Source organism: Lepidochelys kempii, chromosome 9 (assembly GCF_965140285.1).
Source record: "Lepidochelys kempii isolate rLepKem1 chromosome 9, rLepKem1.hap1, whole genome shotgun sequence".
Lineage (NCBI taxonomy): Eukaryota > Metazoa > Chordata > Testudines > Cheloniidae > Lepidochelys > Lepidochelys kempii.
Window position 1 is genome coordinate 84422798 of NC_136388.1, and position 22570 is coordinate 84445367.

Here is a 22570-nt window from a genome sequence, read left to right on the forward strand (position 1 = left end):
ATGAAGTGAGCTGTAGCTCACGAAAGCTCATGCTCAAATAAATTGGTTAGTCTCTAAGGTGCCACAAGTACTCCTTTTCTCTGTGTTGCATAAGCAACCACTTTATAATGATCAGAGAGAGGCTGAATTAGTCAGCTCATTGGAGGCTTCTCTTTTTTACTTTTTTTTTTAAATGCATGGTCACTCTGTTAGCACAGACACTAATCTCTAATTATGGTCTCCTTTGGATTAGATTGTAGTCAGATTTGTTTTGCTGGCCTTGAAACATCTCAGATAATCCATTCAGTTAATGTATTCATACTGGTACTCATTGCCTTTCTTCTGAGGATGAATGCTGCCGCACAGGGCTCAGTCACAGTTATTCATTCCCCAGACGCACTTCAAAATGTTCCTGTTGGTATACAGAGACATACGAAAACATAACCAGCCTACGTCAGGGACTGCCTGCTGCCCTAGTTCCTAGCATGACCCTTGAGATCAGTGGGATTGGAATTGCTGACTGGCCCAGGGATGAGATAAGTGGCCTTTTTAATTGAAGGCCTGTGATTCTGGAATGCTCTCTGCCTGAAGGTACATCACCAGTTTGAAGCAGTAGTATTCCGGTAGCATCGAGAGCCCATGGAGGACCAGATCCCTGTTGTGCTAGGCGCTGTACAAACACACAACAGGGCTCAATTGTGTTTTTGCCATAAGTCTTGAATAAGAGGCCAAGTGTAGCTGCAGTTGATGACAGATTCCCACCTTGCTCCAGGAGGAGGAGGAGGGAGATGGGGAGAAGGTAATCTGTCACAGCCCTATATCTGGCATAGATTCCTTCCTTCTCTGCACTGGTTGGTGCACTGGGATAGGGCTCAGAATCAAGGCTCCACCCACTTCCTGCTCACCCACCCGTGCAAAGGGGGAGTTGCAGTCCCATGGACGCTGCTTTCTCCTCCCCACTCCTGTGCTGCTACTGGCAACACGGGTAACCCAAGGAGGGGAATTAGGGGGCACCTTACACCAAACAGTGACACATCAGTGTATTGGTGATACTTTTACTAGCACAGCCAAATACGTTTTTATTTTCTTGTCTGGGGTGGAAGTGGGGAGTTATTTATGGGTGGTGGGTTAGAGTTTTATTTTTGCTGTGGAGTGATCAATCCTCCGGAGTACAAGGGCTTGTGAATGTCAATGTGTCTTTTTGGATTCATACCATTTACAAAACTAGTTTGTATCATGAAGCTGTTTTTCCTGGGATTGAAACCATTGTATTGTGCCAAGGGAGGGTCAATTTAAAGAGACTTTCCAGTTAGCGAATGTCTGGGCTACACACCAATCTGGCACCAATAGGAGCGCTGTATACAGCATTTCCCCGCCCACCACATTAGTATTTTCTCTCTCCTCAGCTTCCTTCCTCTCCAGTCTTCCTGTAGTTATTGTTCTCTGTTCTATTTTTCACAAGATTCCTGCTCCCCATTGTCTCTCCTGTCCCTGAGCAGAATGCAAACTGAGCTACGTTTGAATCAGAGCCAAGCTTCGGAAGCCATGTTATGAGACTATTATGTAAAATGAGTTCGTTAACCCTTCATTTTTAAACTGGTTGCAGGATTTATTGGATTTACTGTTCTCTTATACTATATGCAGTGTAGTTGGAGCTGTGTCAGTCCCAGGATATTAGAGAGACAAGGTGGGTGAGGGAATATCTTTCATTGGACCAACTTCTGTTGGTGCAAGAGACAAGCTTTTGAGCCACCCGGAGCTCTTCTTCAGACTGGAAGTATCTTTCCCAGACCTGAAAACAAACTCTACATGGTTTGAAAGCTTGTCTCTCTCACCAATGGAAGCTGGCCCAATAAAAGATATCACCTCGTCACCCTGTTCTCTGATACTGTTGGTTTCAGTTATACTTTGAGGTCCTCAGCATTCCTTGTGTAGGAGCAGCTTAAAAGTTTACTTATCTTTATGTGCCAAATCCCACAGTTCTTAGTCCAGCAAAACTACACTGAGTGAGTGAGGCCTACAATGGTTAGTCAATATTAAACATGTGCACAACTTCCCCAAGACAAAATGATCAAACACCTTAGGGGGGAAAAAAAAACCCACCTCAAGGGGCTCAGATGTACAGGGATTACCATGTCCTAAAGCTTACATAGTCAATGGTTTCGTTAATGTCAGGGCTTGCCACATCCATTAAAATATATTGCATATGACATTCCACCTATCTGGTATGCTATCGTTTGGCATCAATCAAAAAATAAGCATTAAAACTAAACTGCCGTTAAGCTTGCTTCTCAGATGCAGAACTGCTTTGCAAGGGAGCAGTGTCCCATAATGGAGTCCCATCTGGTTGAATCCAACCTGGTTATATTTTTGAAACTGCTTTTCCCCTTTCAGTTCAAGTATAAAAAGGGAAAGGGGCTTAGAGCCAGATCCTAGACCATGCTATAGTGGCACAAGGGACCTTAAAATTGCCTTAAATGTGTAGCTGATAAGATTCTCCTGGCATTTGTGGGGACAGTCAGCTCTCATAAAGCCAATCTGGACAGCTCTATGCCAATCCCTCCTAGTTCCCTTCCCAGCATGGGGAGACATATATGAGAGGAGGCAGTTCACCAACTGGGTCAAAGTATGCTTTGCTCCTGAGATCCATGCAAGCCAACAGAACACTAGGGGATGATCACAAGCCAGCACAAACCAGGGCAGTCCTTATGCTACTTTAATTTGCTCTGGGACCCAGTTAGCCCCAGGAAGGGGTGTTTTGGACCCTAGTTAGACCCAGGAAGGGGTGGGGGACTGAAAGGAAGGTTAGAGTCATCTTTGGCTTCCTCCCTCAACTGCATCAAGTTCTCCTCCAGCACAACTGAAGATTTAGTCCCTAAACCCAGTAATGAGTAGTAAAGTTTCCAATGAATGCTGTTTGGGCCAGATGGTGATACCCTTAATCACAGCTAATCCCATTGATTCAATGGGACCGTCATGGTCTAAGGAGCTGTTCAGCATGAAAGAGTTATCACAGATCTGTCCCATTGTCTGATAACTTGGTGAGATAGGGCCTGTGTCTCTTTATGGCTGTTCAGCGCTAGAGCTGTGTGGGAAATTTTCCAAGATTCCAATTTTCCCATTCTGCATCAGGACAAAACCCAACACCTTTTAAAGCCTGACAGCCCAGAATAGCCCCGTAGTGAGAGCACTTGGCTGAATGAGGCAGAGCAGGGACTTCAACATGAGTCTCCAACATGCCAGGCTACAAAGCTGGCCATACTGGGGTGGGTCTCTGTCTTGCATACACGTGTTCACACACACTCTTATTTTGACCAGAAACTCCATCACGGATCTGCGAAATTTCCCAACAAGTGTTTTGTTGAACTTGACACATTACTGCAAAAAGTTTTGTTCCTGACAAATCAGCATTTTCTGATGTAAAACTGTTTTGTCTAAAACTTCCCAACTTGCTCCATTCAGGTCAGCACAACAGAACCTTGATCCCCCTCTGGTGCTCCAGGTGTTACCATAATATAAACAATCAGAGTTTGCCTGACTAAAGTAACCTGAACAAGGCCCTAAACCACATGGTATAACATAGCCTCCTTAGCACACCAGGCTTTCTTGTCAGTCCCTTTAATCTCTGGGAGTTTTGTCAGAGTAAATATTTGGCCCTGATTCATCCCTGTGCCAGTGTTGATCCCAGTGAAGGCAAGGACCAAGAAAGGAGGCAGAGCTCCTCCCCACTGCCCAGGGGCCCATTCAGTCTATGGTGCAGGTTAGAGAAGACTCAGGGGATACTTGAAGTTACCCCCTGACTGCAATGGTCCCTATTTCTCCATCCAACTGATGGGGAGAGCTGTGGCACAGATAGCTGCCCACCATGTTCCCGCACTGAGTCACACTATGCTGACTCTGCACTTCCTGGACTCCCCCTGTGCTAAGGGTAAGAGGGCCCTTACTGCTGCTTTGTAGGCTATCTTCCAATATCTTAGCTGGCATCAAGTGACTGGGGACAGGGGGAGGAGGAGAGAATTCCCCTGGCAGGACTAGACCCATATTGATTATAGAAGGAAAATAACTACTTATTAAGTCTTCTAATCCATCTCCCGGAAATGCGGGGCTGTATTGTTTAGAACTTTTTGTAGTGTCTTGTTCGGTCATATTTTAAATGTCCAAAGCAATGGAGCTACTACCAGATCCCTTGGGAGGTTATTTCTTAGCTCAACAGATCCTATGATCAGTTCTTTTCCTTGATATCAGCATATATTCCCCTTATTTAAATTTAACCCCACTATTCCTGGTTATATCTTCATCCAACTCTTAGTTCCTCTCTATCGTTGGCATTGACCCCATTCAAAATATTTTTCAAGAATCATTTTAACAACACAGCTGGTGTAGTCTTTAAAATTAAGGTTGATTCAAACAGACTACACTAGCCTCAGCACTAGGTTGACATTAATTAACCTGCTGCAGACTGTCAAAACAAAAATCTGCATGCAGTTGAGATTTCCTTAGGTTAAAATTTGCAGCTCCAGAGACCTATGCATAACATCAGCTTATTTGACTGCTTTGAAATGTAGAAAGTGGGACACTGCTGTAACTTACTGTCACTGAACCACAGATAATAGGGTTTGAAAGAGCTTTCTTGGCCATCTATGTATCCTCTCCCTCCCACTGCACTAGTACAGAATTTTCCTCCACATTGAACTCAGAGGGGTTAACTGATGTGAGAGGGAGGAAGGGGAAAATCAGGGGTCAGGTCATGTTCTGACACTGGTGAACTTGCAAGTTACTCCTTAAGCATGTGCTTCCATCCCAGGTTCCTCCTGCCAGCAGTTTCTCATTTTAATTATACACCCACAGCAATGCAGATCTTTAAATTCAGCAATTCTTTCTCAGGTTTCAGCAAGTCATTGACAGCCTGAGCTATTTTGGGGATATTTTCTCTCCTGCAGATGCAGCTTAGGAAAACGCAGGGAGCATGCTAAAGACCTGCAGCTATTTGCCTTGTACAATTTGCTCATTTCTCTTTATTTCTCCGTTTTCCTGCACTGATCACTTAAAGGACAATCTCCCTTGCAAACAAAATCCCCGGAGCCTGATTAGCGGGACTGAAGGCTCCCAGAAACGGATTGCCTGCCAGCCACAGCACGGTAAGGACATGGACACTTTTGGCTAGCTTTGCATTACAGTTTTTAAGCTTTGCTGAATGTTTATTTGTGTCCATCGTTTCCAAATCAACACTGCTGGCATGGCAGGCAGTCTCCAGCTCCTGGTCTCCATTTTCATTCCCTAAAATCCTCAGCACTTGTAAGTAACACGTTTATACTCACTGTCTTTGTATGTTCTAGAAATCAACGACTGACACTGATTTCATTCAGTTCCAGCCTTCTTTTTCCCATTACATTTCAGCACATTTTGGAGAGCTGTAATTTTTAACCATGATTGAATTGTGGATATGTCTGTTGCCTGAGCTTCCCTGATACTAGGCTGAATGTCGGTTTTATTATTTAGCTGAGTAAACAATTCAAGTCTAGGACTTGTTTTATGTACTTTAACTAGAAACATTATTAAAAAAGACCCAATATTGCTGATCTACAGTTACATACATTGCTTTCTTGTCTTGTGCACAGGCTTTTGCTACAGTATGTTAAAACTGCTGTATAATAGTGTGTTAACACTACAAAGACATCTCAGATATACCACTAATGCTAAGGTAGAAGACCTATTTACACCAAAAATAAATAGGTTTTTATCATGCAGTTCTCCTAGTCTAGAAATGCATGAATTAGGCTCTGTAAAGATGGTGAAATTCCCATTTTACAACACATACAGTTTGGTTGAAATAGCAGTGAGAACAGTTAAATATCCTCTGGTACTTTATTCATATATATATATATGTGAATATCATCCCAGGAAAATTGCTTATTTCTGATGAATCTACAACCCAAATTCTAGAACTCCCTGCAGACATTAAATGCAAGAGGTTTTTTTTCTTCTTTACCTCTCCAGAGGCCTTTTGGAAAAATTGGAGTAGCTTTAAAATATCCTTTAATGGTTGGTGATACATTATTGCAACAACAACAGAAGTCTCCTGAGGGCTTAATCTTTAGCATCCAAATATTTGACTGCAGCTCAGTGTGTGTTGTCCTATTAAGAGAGACATTTTGGACAGTTTGAGATTGCACTAGTGGTAGGGAAACCTTCTAACAGAATAAGTAATGCCTGCCTCCTGTGTCTACTGTCAGGAGACAGTGAGAGCATGGAGTACTAATGGAGTCCCATAAGGAATAATGTTTCCTATAAAAGTGCTTAGACATTGCATCTGCAGTGGAAACAAAAGTTAGCAAGACCCTCAGAGTTTGAGGTGTTCAATCTTCCCCTGCCGCCTTTTGATCAGATAGATATTTATTTCCGTTTTTTAGCTTGAAAATGTCCTGTGAGAGGTTTTCTACAACAGGATAGATTTAAGGGGTGGGGAGAAATAATATTACATGAGCGTACAAGTGCGGAAAGGGGTAGTGGGCCAGCACTGGGTTCAGCAACAAAACAAAGACTGTCAACAAGCAAGATTTTTAATCCGGGCTTTGTCCTTGGGCATCCGTGGGCCTGAGTTATATGAAAAGTGAACAAATGGCTGAGGTACGAAAGAATCCAAATTAAAAACAAAAACGAAAACAAGCAGAACACCTTGGATTACAAGTCAGCCTATTGGAGGCCTGATCCAAAGTTTACTAAAGTCAATGGAAAGACTTTGAGTTAGACCTTCTGTGTGGAGTTTTGCCTCTTGTAAAGGCCTCTCTCCCCATTCACTACCAATTTACATGGTATGTCCTAAATTCCTTCTGAATGCCTCGTTGGGCTTTGAGCACTGACTCTCCTTTCACACGACTGAGTCTCAGAAGTAACTCCATTGAACCTGTTGGAACTACACTGGTATAAAGCTAATGAAAGATCCGCATCAGGTCTTTAGCCCCTGATCCAGCCTTGTTACTCCATCCTGAATATTTGAGTGAGGCAGGGAGTAAGCACCCGGTTTACTGGGAATCTTGAAGGGCCCCTATACCTTGTCACAGAAACTGAAGACAGAAAGAAAGAAATGTATACGGTTTGCTGTATTTTGAAAAGCTATTGCTAAAAAATAATAGGTTACTGAAGCAATTGCTGCTTATTGTCAGCAGAGGATTGGATATGAGCTATTGGAAGGGTTGCCATGCAAACATATAAGGCCAGATCCCACATGGCTGTTAAAGAAGAAACTCTCAGTAAAGCCAGAAGTCAATGGAAGTTTTGCCTTCAGAACAAGCCCACAAAGAGTTTAAAATCTGAACAATTTAATGTGATAAAACTAATTACACTGGTAAACTTGTGTAGATGACCATTACCTATGTAGGTGGAGCTTGTTTACACTTATTATAGGGAAAATATCATTTGAAATGGTACCATTAAAGAGAGTTAATATTAGAGGAAGAGATCATGAATGGGTTACTCTACAATACACTGCAGCTTAATTCAGAAAGGAAATTACCTCTAAAATAGAAAAGTAGATGGGATCAAGTATAGATTAACTTTTCATCTTTACAATAGATTACAGCATAGGTCAGTTTTCCTGTTGAAAACTAAAGACCCTTATTGACATTAGTGAAGAGTTAAGGGGAAGGGGATATGGATTAAAGGGATTAACAGTTTCCAGCTGTGCCAAATGGCACCCAAATTGGGCACACACTTATGTTGTGTTCATGCACATTCATATTTTGCCTGGCCACAGCCTCATGCACAAAGCCCTTTGCCCAGATTTCTCATGCCAGGAACAATAATAACATGCATCAGGGCTGTGTATGGGAGCCATTGCTGAGGCAAGGATCCCACTTGCTTGCACGTAGAGACTTTGCCCCCTGGAATGCAGGACTCCCTGTTGTGGAGGGCCAATGAAGCAGCCTCTCTGCTGTTTATAGAGCCATGATAAAGAAGACAGTTTCAGTCCATGCGCCTGATGCTGGCTGTGGTTATTCTGCTAGGCTTCTGTGTGCAGCACCTGTTGTCACTTGGAGCTCTACCAACCTGTCACAGATTACACTGCACACATTATATCACATTATACTGCACTGCTTTCACACCTGCTCAACTCTGCTGGCTGGTGCCCTGCCCATCCCTTTTAGTGAGTACAGACCCACTCATAGTGCTAGATTCATGCAGTTCTTGCACTCCCTCCAGGGACTGTGAGTGACCCCTGCACGGGAACACAAATGAGGAGGGGAAAAAAGCTTCATGCACCTTCTTCTCCCCTTGTGCATCCACACAGGGCCAGCCACAGTCTGGCTCAAAATTTATATAGGTGAATAAGAGTTTAATTAAACTTTCAATACATTGATTTATATTGCAGTAGCACCTGAAAACACAAGGATCGAGGCCTCGTTATGGTAGATACTATACAAACTCAGGAATTTATGATGCGCCCTGCCTAGAGGCAATTAGCTGTAAAGAGCTACTGGATATAAATATAATTTAAAAAAAAATACATAGGGTGTAGAATGGAACCTAACCTGATTAAAAATAGAGTTTACTACATAGTCTGACCATGAACTGAAAGGATATATTTATTCTTTCACACAGTCATATAACTCCCTTACATAGAAGGTAAAGAGAAACTCTTGTAAGTGATCAACCTGTAAAGTGTCCTGCCAATTTTAGCTAAAAAATTATAGCTGTGAAGACTCCAAGCATGAGTCTGTTCTCACTGGCTCTTGCTTTACACAGGGGTAACTCCAGTGACTTCAGTCAAGGTATCACTGAATTACACTGGTGTAAAAGAAATGAGAATCAGTCCCCAAACATATGAATAAATAATAAGGGCCATATTCTACTCCAGTTCTCCATGTGGAGATGCCACTGACATCACTGGGATCTCTGTACAAAGACTAAGGTTGTGACAGGTAACAACATCAAGACAGGCAAGATTTAGCTTATGACATTGAAAAACGCTATTGAAAGTGATGGGATAATGGGACCAGTACTTTGGATGAGGAAGGTACATGGGGGGTAATTTGTATTTGGTTAATCAGTCTTTTTGAAGAAACTGAGGGACCTACTGTCAGTACAGTACAGCTACAGCTAGCTTCAATCTCTTGCTGGAGTGAGATTTCTTCTCTCAATATCATTCATAGAGGGTTTCCATAAGGATCAGGGGCAGGAACCCTGATATAAATTTGGAGTAATTTTCCTGGAATGACTCCAAGTGAGATCAGAATCCAGGCTCAAATGAGTTAACATTATCAAGGACATGTAAGGATATACTATACGGATGCTATAATTGTACTGTATGTTACAGTACATTTGACCTATGTGATTACAGAAGGCTTTTCATAGATTGCTGTACTGATGTCAGAGGAGTAGACTAGTGCTAAAGGCATCTAACTAGAACAACTGCTTCTGTTACTATATGCTTAGAACTGAATAGCTGTTACTTCCAAATGAACACTTCTACACTGCAGCTGGAAAAGTGCCTCCCAGCCCAGGTAAACAGACTCACACTAGTTCAGCAAGGACACTAAAAATAGCAGTGTGGACATTGCAGCACCAGCGGAGGCTCGAGCTAGCTCCCTGAGCTTAGAACCCACGGGTCAGGTGGGCTTGCGAGCCTGAGCTGCTGCCTGACCTGTAAAACCCACACTTCTATTTTTAGTGCTCGAGCTAGAGCTAGTGAGTCTCTTTACCTGGGCTGGGAGGCTCAGTGCAGTGTAGACATATCCAGAGACACAGTTTGCTGGCAAAATTGATGATTGAAATTTGAGGTATGTTATTGCAAGTGCCAGTCAAAAAATTAGAATCACTTTGCAAATATTCGCAATGTTTGAGCATTCAAATGAGCTATAAGACTGCAAAACAGTCAGATCCTACTCCACATCCAACTTATCAGTCCCCATCTTCAAAGGAAACCTGCACAACACTTTCAAAAGCTGAGCCAGGGAGCTTAAATTCATAACTTTGCTAGACACTAAAAATCATGGACTATAGAGACACTGAATTTATGGCTTATTATAATGATCTGTAACCCACTAACAACCACCCCCTCCCTCCCAGTTGCTTTCCCCACTCCACTTCCTTTCCTCCCTATAACTAGAGGGGTGTTAAGAGGCCACTTCACCTTGAATGGTCCCTTGAAATATATGTTAACTACTTATGCTACACAATCTGTTCAAACCTTGTTTTTAACAGTGACACTTCGAGTTAGTTTCCCAGACCTGAAGAGCTCTGTGTAAGCTCGAAAGCTTGGCTCTCTCACCAACGGAAGTTGGTCCAATAAAAGATATTACCTCACCCACTTTGTCTCTCTACAATTCTACATTAGCAGTACAGGGTATAGTATATCAAGGACATCCATTTAAAGATGGCAGGCCCTCGGCTATATTAAATGGCTGTCACAATAAACACATCACCCACAATCAGTGGTTAATGTTACTTTTATTGTGTTGAAAAGAAATAAATCCTTTGGAACAAAGAGTTAGATATTTGGCATCTAACTCAAACTTGTGACCAAACAACGTAGGACTGAATGCTACATGTATAAGAGACTAACTCTGTTGAACTGATATTTTTTTCAAATACATTTTTACCTAAGAATAGTGAGGGAAAAGGAAACTAGAGTCTTTTCACCTTGATGAGTTCTAATGATAGTTCTTTGCATTTATCTAATGCTTTACCTCTCAAGTACCCTGTAGACATATTAACTACCTAACTTCTCACATCCCCCAGGTGAGACTGAAGGCCTGATTTCATAAATATGGATTGTAACAACTTTGTAGTCACTTAGTTCTTCACAAACTTTAAGGATTATCCTGAACACTTCATAGCTGGCTAAAGAATGTACTCCATACCTTGGCCCCAGCCCAGGGATACTGGAACGGAGGTGGGAGAAGAGGGGCAGGAAGCTCTGGCCCCATCACTTTTTACCAGCTGCGAGGGCAAGCAATGAGGGAGAGGGGGCAGAGAGGAACAAGCAGGGGGCAGGGGCTTGGGGAGAAGGGGCAACACAAGGGTCTGGGGGGAATGGGTTGCATGACAGCGGCGCCTCAGGGGGAAGAGGTGGCGCAGGGGGGCAGGACCACGGTTCAGACGCTGGTGGCCCCCCACTTTTAGGAAACTTCTGCTGCTCCTATCACAGCCACATCAAAATGCCTAGCAATAGCAGGGATAGAATTCAGATCATTCTGCTCTAAAACCATTTTTTGGTAAAGGAGATTCTCCATTAGCTGTTAGTAATGTAGGGTCTATGACCGTCACAGTTCCCATCTCCTCTAGCAAAGGGCAGAGGTATATTGTCATAGAGTTATCCATTATACATGAAGAAAGTGACACTGAGGGAAAGGGCAACATTTTCAGATGTGGATGCTATTTTTAGGTACCTCCATTTTTGGATGCCCAACTTTAAACACCGGCAGCTCCATTAAGTTTCATTGCTTAGTATCACTAAAAAAAATCAGGCCCCAGTTTCTCAAGATGGGGACCCAAAATTGGAGGCACTCCAAAATAAGTGGTCACTTTTGAAAATTTGGGCCCAAAGCCACACAGTGAGTCAGGGCAAAGACAGGAATAGAACCCAGAAAATCTTAGCTCCCAGTCCTCTATTAGATAACACCACCACCCACCATACTTCCTGACATGTGACTGAAGGAATCTCCAAAGCTCCAAGAAATGTTTATAGATCAAAATATTTAAATGAGAGAATACATTTTAATGTAGTTGACAGAAATGGCCTATTAAATGCACATATCGAATTATAGCAAGCATGGTGGCAAAATGCAGAGAAAAATTCTGCTCTAATTAACCTATTCTTTGGCTATCTCTCGATACAAGGATGATATCTGTCAAGGGGGTTCATTGGTGAGTTTTTAAGTGGCTGAGGAGCCCAATTCTTGCCCTGCAGATTTTCCCACAGAAGTGGGAAAATTAACACCAGTGCAAATATGTTAAGGTAACATGGAAGATAAATCAAATAGTTTGCCTGTCTTCATCTGTCCCAAAAAACTGGCATTAGAAAGATACTTCTCCTTCCAAAAGAAAAAAGCCTGACCCTGTTTTTTTGGTGTTTGCAGTGTTGTCGTAGCTTTGTTGGTCCCAGGATATGAGAGACAAGGTGGGTAAGGTGATATCTTTTATTGGACCAACTTCTGTTGATGAAAGAGACAAGTTTTTGAGCTCCACAGAGCTCTTCTTCAGGTCTGTTTCTTGGTGACAGAGAAGGAGGAGAAAGCATGTTGCCCTGAAGTAATGGGAGGCATTCAGTTACTAGTAATTAGGACCACATAAGTACCTAGAATCTTTATGTTAGAGTTAGGTGGAAGCAGGTGTTTTTCCCCCCTTATTCAGAGCAAAGTATCCACACATCAGCTTACCCCCTTCCTGGGATTTGACTTTATTGGTAACGTAAATAGTAAGCCCATAATTTAAACTTCAGCCTAGCTTGACACTGATGCACTGAATAGCCTTAGTCATCACATAACCTCTTTCTCAATTTCTACTGCCTTCTCAATTTTCTTGCCTTTCTACTGACTTCACAGGGCTAATGTGAAGATTAATTAGCTAATTTGCAGAGCTTTTTGGACAGTTCATGTGCAGAGCATTGTTAGTTGTTTTCTCTGTGCACCTTATCCAATTTTCTTTATTCTATCTTACAATCAACATACGTCCCTTTTTCATAGGGCAACCCAATTTATTTAAACAGGAAGAAGAACCATTTCTAAAACTTCCAAATTAAGCCTCACAGGATTAGTAATTCAAAGCAAAAAAGAGGAATCACTGGTGCCAAGCTACATCACAAGAGTTTAGAATTTCACTGTCACCTCTACTTTGGGGAGCTTCTAACAGAAGAAGTTAACAAAGTTACAATGTTTGTTTAGAATTTTTTTCTGTTTTCTACCAAAACATTTTCAACATTTTTCCCCAAACATCTTTAGATTGTAATAATTTCACCCCGAGGCTCTGACCTTTCCCATCCTTGTTTTTTCCATACATAAAATCTTTAATACATTTATATGTAATGCTCAGTTGATCATTTATTTTTAATGCAAGCCAACAGTGGATTCACTGTAGAGTCAAGATGACATCAGTTCAAAACAATAAGATGGAAAGAACTGAGTTGAATCCTTCAGAAAAGCTTTGTCGCTACAGTAGTATTCTCCAAATGCATCTAGAGAATCCTCTATGTTGTAGCTTTACAAAGCTCTATTTGATGGGAATGACCTTAGGTTAACTACTGATGCCTCAATGGATATGACTGACTGAGCCTTGACAAGATGCTATTATTTCTGGATGCACACTCATCCATCCTCTTCTCATTTATGAATTGATTTATTCCCTGCTTGGATTAGGACTTAGGTCAAAAAGGAACTGACAGTAATGCAAATGGAAGAAGTAGTATTTATACCTCTAAGGCACCAGACGTATCTCTAAGAGTTTTGCTTTAACTAATTGAGCAATGAATAACTGCTCCCTGTTCCCCTCTTTCCCAGAGAAGAACAACAGCACACAAAGGGAAAGCTTTTTTCCAATTTTAAAAAGTTCTAGCCTTCCCATTGGCTCTTTTGGTCAGGTGCCCACTCCCCTCCTTTTACCTGCATGTTTTTTAACCCTTTACATGTAGAGCAAGTAGAGAACAGTTACCAAGAGGGGATTTATAGCTAACTGGCTGACTGTGTGTCCATAAAAGGGAGCCAACCCCCCACCCCTCCCTTCATTTATCACACCGACATAAGGCTGCTCTTACACAGGGAGACACAATAGCTCCCAGCCAGACCAAGAACATTGTAACTGCCAGAGTCTGAAAGCTCTTGATCCTATATAAAATATTTTTGGTCATGCCAATTGCATGTTCCATAGATAGCATTTAATAGAGTATCTATCCAGATACTGATATGGTTGTCTTCACTATAACTGAGTGGCTTTAGCCACACAGCACCCCCCATGAGGCAGGCAAGTATTATTCTAGTATTTGACAGAATAACAACCGTGGCACAGCATAAAGTGATTCTCCCAAGGTCACACAGGAAGTCCTGGGCTGAGTGAGGAAATGAACTCCAGACTGTTGAGGTTCAACCCAGCGCACAGTCCATTAGACCAAGGGTTCTCAAACTTCATTGCACCACAACCCCCTTCTGACAACAAAAATTACTACATGACCCCCAGAGGGGGGACTGAAGCCTGAGCCTGCCTGAGCCCCGCTGCCCTGGGTGGCGGGGCCAAAGTCAAAGTCCAAGCCTCACTGCCCCAGGCAGGGGGGGCAAAGCCCCAAGGGGGTCTGTAACCTGAGCCCCGCCACCCAGGGCTGAGCCCTTGGGCTTCGGCTTTGGCCTTGGGCCCCAGCATTAAAATGAAATAGTAACCCTATTTGGGGTCCCGACCCACAGTTTGAGAACCGCAGCAGTAGACCATCCTTCCTACCTTTAAGGAGAATCCCTTCCTCCACTGAACCATGTACCAGTTTCTCCTGGGCCACGCTTAGATTAATTATTATTATATTTCATATGTGTACATGGTGATGCCTAGGAGCCCCAATCAGAGTTTGAGTCCCCATTGTGCTAGGTACTGTACACATGTACACCCCCCAAAAGACATTCTCTGCCTCAAAGAGCTCACCATCTAACTTTCTGATGATAGACAACAGGTGAATATGACAAACAGAAAGAGGGAGCACAATGAGACCTTTATGATCAGTTCAATAAGCAGAACACGAGCTTTGGATGGGGTTTGGCTATAAATGAGTAGTTCTTTGTGGAATGGTTTATTGGTTTGTTATTTGATGATGGTTGGTTTATGGATGAGGCTGTCTGAGTAAATTCCTGTGTAAATTGTAGATATAGCTAAATAATGGGTAGAGTTTGTGGATGGGTGTTATTTCTTATTATTAAACTTTTGTATTGTGGCAGCACCTAAAAAGTTGAACCAGATTGGGGCTTGCTGTGTGAGACTCCATCTGCGCATACAGTCAACAAAAATCCCGGAGCCAAAATGTTATAAATTAAAATAAATAAGAATAATATGACTTTGTACTAAAGTCAGGGTTTGAACAGTAAATTCTCCACTGTCAGGCTGTTTACCGTACTATAATAATAACAGACTAAAGGTTAATTTCAGTTGAACAATTACTGCACATGGAAAAGAAAAAAAGGATTGGCACAGAGTCAAGTCTAACCTTAATTGGGCTCCATTGCTTAAGCAGTAGTGCAACTTCCTGCCACTAGAGTGTGTCAAAGCATGCATGAGAAACAAACTTCTTTATACTTTGGTGTAATTTCTTTAAGCTGCTACCAACACATTAGATAAAGTCAAACTGCATGAATGTATCATTTGTGCTGAAAATACATTGCTGCGTTTATTGCTATAAATATTCCTAAAGGTTACATAAATATAGGACAGAGTCTCATGACTTCAGTCTGGTAGCACAGGGCAAAGGGATTTTGACAGGAATATTGAGCAACAATACAGTAATCCAGAAGCAGTGTAGCCACTTTTAAGATCCATTATATTATGATTGCCTTTTCACTTAAATGTCAATAAAATATCCCTTTCAGGCTGAGACTCTCACAGTGGTGTAATACAATGACCCAATTATTTTGTACTGAAAAACTAGCACATCCAGTCTCTGTATGTGTGTGTTTGTGTATGCACTGCCCATGAAATGGATGGGTGTAGCTGAACAGTTACAGGTATAATGGAAGGGAAACATTACAGGACTGATTTTTTTAAAAATTAGGGATATACACAAACTGAAGATCTGCTGCTTTACTGACAGTCTAGCTACTATACTGTATTTAGAAATCCAGTAACCAAATTGAATACCACCTGCAAAATCTGCTGATTTTTGCCATCAGCCATCAAAGCAGCTAAGATTAGAAATCTGTGCAAATAAAATGTCACAAGTCAAACTTAATACACTGAAAAATTCAAGTATGTAGAGTCCTCACTGATTTCAAATGGACTACCCGTGTGCTTAGAGTTAGGCACATGATTGAGTGCATTGTTGAATCAGGGCCTTAGTCTCTCCGGGTATGTCTGCACTGCAATAAAACACCTACAGCTGGCCCGTGGCAATAGACATGGGCTTGCAAGGCTCCATCTGCGGGGCTATAAAATTGCCGTGTGGACACTCCAGAGCCCTGCCTCCAGCTTGAGTCTGAATGTCTACACTGAAATTTTATAGCCCACAGCCTGAGCCAGCTGACACAGGCCAGCCGCAGGTGTTTTACTGCAGTGTAGACATACATACCCTCTGTCTCAGTTCGACATCTGTAAAATCAGAATAATAATTCTCCCTTCCTCCCACTTCTTGTGTGTCTACAATATTTAGAATGTAAACTCTCGGGGAAGGAACTGGCTCTTATTAGTGTGTTTGTACAGTGTCTATGGGGCCTCTGTCTTGGCTGGGGCTTTTAGGTCCTAGCATAATACAAAGCCCCTTGGCTGGGGCTTTTAGGTCCTAGCATAAACAACTATTAGAAAACCTTGAAATATACCAAACAAAAAAGCAACAGACATATAATGATGTTTAGAATATAGGAGTCAGTGGAACTGCTCACGTGCTTAAAGTTAGATATGTAGTTAAGTACCTTGCTGAACTGGAGCCTAAGGCACTTGGCCAACATCACATAGTCTATTTTATTTTCCCTAAGAAGATACTTCCAAGCCTCCCTTGGAAACTTTATCTCCCAAAACTCTCTGTGCTGTTGTGACAAAGAGGGCCACAGCTTCCTCTGAAGTCCATCAGGATCACTCCTGAGTTGACCCACAGGGGTCATTATCGAGTAACAGGTGATGCGTCTATTAATTTCCCATCCAGCACGTGAAGATGCAGCCTCTGAAATGCTTGAAGCCCTTTTCAGCCGCATAGTGTCAGCTAACTGGGGATCTTGAACTCTGATCTGCCTCTCGATAACTTTGTGTGTAACTTTGTAATGTAGTGATTGAAACAGCCTCACATCAGAAGAGGTGTGCAAAGTGTAGGGAAAAGAACAGTAACTGGCAAGCTCTCATTTTCACAGCCTATGTTCAGCAAGTACTTCATACTTCAGGGGCCTGATCCTGCAATCAGATCTAAGTGGCCACCCATGCAGAGCCCTACTGAATTCATAGGATTTTCCAGACTACATCCTAATTTCCCCAAAGAGTAGGCTAGGACACAGAACAGTAAGCAGCTAGACAATGAGAGGTATGTGTCATGTACATAGCAGCATAGGAGCTTGACCTCCACTCTGGTGCCCTGAAATCAAACAGGTGGGACCAAAGTTCTTTATATATCCCCTGTTAAAAATTATGAGGAAAGTCTCTGGATAAACCTCACAGAATTCCCAGCATCTTTGTTTTGCTCACCTACAGAATTCATAGTCGTATGGAAAGTTATGACCCTACTATCTTGGCTAGGAAATGAAATGCTTAAGAAACTATTTCCATATACCTTTACATTTCATGCATGGTTCACTTTAGTCGTATCCTTTCCAGTGGCAGCTTTGCCCACTGTAAATGTCCTCATTAAACATTTTGTAGCCTGAGACAGATAAGGCTAGGAATTGAACTTGCGGCTTTTACACAGAAGGAAAAACACCCAGCATCGATATTTAAATTCTGTCCTCAGGCAGAAAGAATTGGATGTATGTGAAAGATTATTTTTACCTCTCCAGTCATCTGGAAGTTATGCAGCAACCTTTGCATATTCACATACATGCAGCACTACATTGTACACAGGGTATGAGGAGGATGGCTATAATCTGAAACTAAATTAAGGCTATCAACAGGTGGAGCTCTGCCCTTCCCCAGGACCTCTTAATCTGTGCTTTTGTTCAGTTCTTCTGGAGTAAGATTTTTTGACACTATATGTGAACAGCCACAGGAGCTGAGTAAGTTGTCAACTTTGGGACAGTTTCTCCATTACAATCTAGCCACTTTGCACTACTTAGGCAGGGCAAAGGAGCCGGATTATGGCTGCAAATGACCACTGGAGAATTCTACTGGAGGAGGGGAACTCTCGTAATGTTGGCAGAATTGGCTCCTTCGCCAGTCACACTAGTCTTGGCACAAGAGGCATGTTGGGGACAAGAAGGGGGCATGGCAGAGCTTTACTAAACTACTTTGATCCTCCATTGGCATAGGGTCCCTAGGCTGCTCTAATTTACACTGGGTCCAGCACAGACTAGCCCGCAGGATCTCTGATGTTCCCATCCCTCCCTTTCCTATACTAGCTCAAACACAGGAGGGAATCCAGCCCTTTTTCTCTAAGGCCCCATTGTCATGAATGAGAGTCCTTCCATTGATTTCAGTGGTCTTTGGATCAGGCCGCAAGTCCATTCGTTTCACAGAATGAAGAGAGAGAAAAAATAAATTTTTACCTATGAAATTATCTCTGGGGATGAATGCTCACTGCCATGGTACTTCTCCCTTTGAGAATATGGGCAGGTTTACACTAGGCAGGGATCGACGCTCTGAGATCGATCCACCGGCAGTCCATTTAGTAGGTCTAGTAAAGACCGGCCAAATTGACTGCAGCTCACTCTCCAGTTGATCCCTGTACTCTACCCCCAATGAGAAGAGTAAGGTAAGTCGACGGGACATTTTCTCCCATCGACCCCCCGCAGTAACTCGACTTAAGGTACGTCAACTCCAGCTACGTTATTCACATAGCTGGAGTTGTGTAGCGTAGGTCGTCTTACCGCAGTAGTGTAGACATAGCCTAAGAAACTTAAGCACAGAATTGTATACCTTGTAAAGGGCCTTGTATTCAGCTCTTTGAAGGCATGTTATTTCCATGTATAGATTATGCCTAAAATTGTGGTTTACAAAAAAATAAAATAGCCCCCCAAAAGTAAAATACTTTTAGAAAAACTAATATATAAAAGAATATTTCCATGTTATTCAATAAATTAAATGAAGATAGTTTTTGTTTGGATTTTAAAATTCCCCTACCATGTTTGCAGTGCAAACATAGCAGCATGAGAACCAGAAAGAAACATTCACTATAAACTAACATGAAACTATGTAGTCTAATGTCATTGGCTTATACTCAATGATGTACAAGCGCATAGAGTGATAAGTAAATATTTTAAATATGTTATGGATTTTAATAAAGCTAATTTATGCATCTAATTTTAATAATCTCAAGGTGGCAGGATGCAGGGACACTTCTTGATCTCCAGTGGATAAGGGATTAATTCCAAATAAAATTCCTGCTCCCCTTGTATGTTGGCTATAAAGAGCACTGCGCAAATTCTCTAGGAGTAGTAGTTTGAGTGACAGAGAGAAGAGAACACCTATGGAAAGGTAGAGCCCACACCCAGCTGGAAAGTTTTACATTCCCTTAAACTACTTTCTTGTTAAAAATACAGACTATTTCAGAAAAGACCTTGACTATTAATTAATGTTAACTGATTGCTGACTGCAGTTGTTTTAAGACAAAAGGTAAAATAGTATAATAAAACAATAGCTACAAGGAGTTCAGCTTTCGTGAGCAATGTCCCACATACATTAATATAACATTGATCCAAAATACTTCAATATCTCGGAAAGTCAGGAGACAGAACTAGCCTAGCATTTCAGACTTGATTTTTACATGTTATTTTTGTGTCTCCATGTCAGGTAGATATCCATGTTTTCCAAAATGTAGCTCTTTCTTTGAGCCCTGCACAGCTGGAATCATGGTCACAAAGGGAATTTGGTTATGTACGTGAAGTGACACAAAACATATTCCCAATGAAAAAGACTAAAACTCTAGAACATTTCTAAACTATCTTTTCTATTAAATATGTGGTATGTGTATATACCATGTATATAACATGTTAGTGTATTTTATATTTATATATACATATATAAAATACACTAACATGTTATTTCCTTGTTGCCATGGAAGGGAAACTGAGTATACTTTATCTTGTAGATATATGTAGCTACATATGAATAATTAGTTTGCTACATATTAAAATACTTTTTTTTATCTTTCAGCCCAATACTGTGTTTACTTCTCTGCCCCCTTCCCCCCCGGCCCCCGGCCCCCATTAGAAGAATCACATTTTATTCCCAAGAGATCCTGAAGAATTAACATACAGGTGGAATTTGCTCAGTAGTCTCTAAGAAATTAGCCTACTTTTTAAAGCCCACTTTGCATACACAAACCTGATAAACAGAACTTCTGTGAGTGAGTTATTAGCAATTAGCCCTAATTTGTTTAGAGTGTACTGCTGCAGCATTACAGTGGTAGACAAATGCATTTGGAGTGAGGTTTGTTCTTTAGCAGTAAAACAACAGGCTGAGGTCACTGTAATTATAAACAAATGTTTGAAATGCAGACTATTATTATTATTACATTCACTGCCAACAGCCTTTCCTTGCTATAATTACTTTTTCATAAGATTAAAAACCACCATGTTCTGCTCTATATTGCAAGCCAACATCTCACAAAATGAGATGATACATAAACTGTGACGCTTGTCTTGTTGGGAGCATGCTCTAAAGCCAAGCCAATCCCATTGGCAGATAGTGGAGCTCCCTCCTACCTCCAAACAAAAAACCTATATGCTCTTGTAGAGTCAAAAATGCACCGCACCTCCCGGGGCAGTTTTATGTAGTATTATTTTGGAATTCCATTTTTTAATCTCCTCACATGTGGCTACTCCTAGGGTTCCTTTACACAAGATATGCCCATCCCAAGCACTAATGCCCTCTGTATGAGAGCTACCTCCCTACATTTCAATATGGAGTCTAATGAGCTATACTTGCCCCAAGTTATCAGCAATAATTAATCTGTAGCTCCTTACAATCTTCTATCACCTACCCACTGGGAGGGTTTTGTCATTTGCTCTTAGAGTGGGGCAACCTGCCACCCTGTTTCACCCAGCACAATTAATGTAAACTGGAATAAAACAGTGGTGAATCAGGCCCTTGGCACTGAAATGGGAAATTGACTGACTGCTACTATTATTATTTTTTAAATTTGCCCACTAAGCCATTTGGTTGGCCAGCAATGGCCAAATGCATTGAACACAGAGCCAGGAAACCAGTGACCATGGTGAAATCTTGCCCCATTGAAGTCAATGGAAGTTTTGCTATTGACTGCAGTGGGATCAGGAGTTCACATCTGGATTTTATTCTTGACTCTACTGTTGACTTGCTATGTTACCTTGGGCAAGTCACTAAGGTCAACATTTTTAAACGATGGCCCAGCTTTTGGGTGCCCAGCTTGAGACACTGTGGGCCTGATTTTCAGAGGCGAGGAGTAACTACAGCTCTCATTGACTTCAACAGCAGTTATGGGTTACTCGGAATTTTGAAACAACTGTTTCAAGATTTTTCTATTTGGGTACTCGATATCCATAGCCCACTTTTGAAAATATTCCCTGTAGTCTCTTTGGGACAGATTGTGGTATCAATTTTTAGCAGACTCCCATTGATCTCAATGTGATGATATCGTTGTCTCTGCATCAGTTATACAGATAGTTAACTTATATGGAGCTATTATAAGGTGGGTGCATAATTGTTTGGAAAACCATTCCCAGAGAGTAGTTATCAGTGGTTCACAGTCTGGAAGAGCATATCAAGTGGGATCCTGGTGGGATCAATTCTGGGTCCGGTTCTGTTCAATATCTTCATCAATGATTTAGGTAATAGCATAGAGAGTACACTTATAAAGTTTGCAGATGATACCAAGCTGGGGACTGGACTAGAAAACCTCTCCAAGTCCCTTCCAGTCCTGTGATTCCATGATTCTATATATTCTGTAAAATGGTGATAATAAAAATTACCTCAAGTATTTAGGTATTGAGATCTGTAAGTAGTAGTTAATAAGTAAGTAAGTAAATATGTACGTCAGTAGTATTAAATACTCTATAAATAAATAAACGTCTTTCCAAAAACTGCAGTTAATTTTTTTTATTTTATTAAAATAAAAATATAAATAAATACAAATATAAAGTCTCATAGCAAGTATATTCATAAGAGCCCAGTTTTGCAAAAGGAATTAGTCAGGTATTTGCTATCCAAGCATAGAGAGCAAATTAAAAGTAATACAATCCAGCTGTTAATCAGATTTACCCAGGGACCGCTGTGCTACTTTACAGCTCAGCTGGTGTTTCTTATTCTATAGCAGGACAAAATTTTCCTGAATCTCTTTCATTCCCTCAGTACAATCTGTGCAGTACAGGCGTGCCAGAGCGAGAGTTGCTGGGCGTGCGGTAGCACCCCCTCACTTGGAGTGGTTTCCATCATATTTACAGTTTTGTTAATTGGCTTTCAGCACCCCCACTATAAATTGTTCCAACGTAGTACCTTTGTTTCTAAAGGACTTTCACAATTTTTTTAAATAACACAAGCTGCTTTCCCAATACTTGTCTTCATTTCCCGAACAGGGATAGTTATCTAGGACCAGAGCAGGAAATTATTAAATTATATGACTCTTTTGGTTAATTTGCTTCCTGACTCCATGACTCACTCATGATTGTAACACACCGTGGCCTTCACTTTCCTCAGCACTAAGAGCCCACACTGGTTTTGATATTGCAGCCCTTCAGAGACAGAAAGTGTAGAATGTCTGCAGCTTCAAGCCTCTGAATGAAACTTAAGGCAGGTCACATTT

The 22570-nt window shown here is 41.5% G+C and overlaps 1 protein-coding gene across 7 annotated transcripts in view; it reads left to right on the forward strand.

The window, feature by feature from the left end:
• The first annotated feature begins 4889 nt into the window (after positions 1-4889).
• Positions 4890-22570, forward strand: part of AMMECR1 (AMMECR nuclear protein 1) — a 184435-nt gene continuing 166754 nt past the window's right edge. For 2 of the 7 annotated variants that reach the window (XM_078854251.1, XM_073361203.2), the window contains exon 1: positions 4890-5117. In XM_078854251.1, coding sequence (XP_078710377.1) covers positions 4946-5117 — 172 coding nt within the window. In that variant the 5' untranslated portion in view covers positions 4890-4945. The remainder of the gene's footprint in view (positions 5118-22570) is intronic. The other 5 variants (XR_012160969.2, XR_012160968.2, XR_012160967.2 and 2 more) reach the window with 5 other exon arrangements.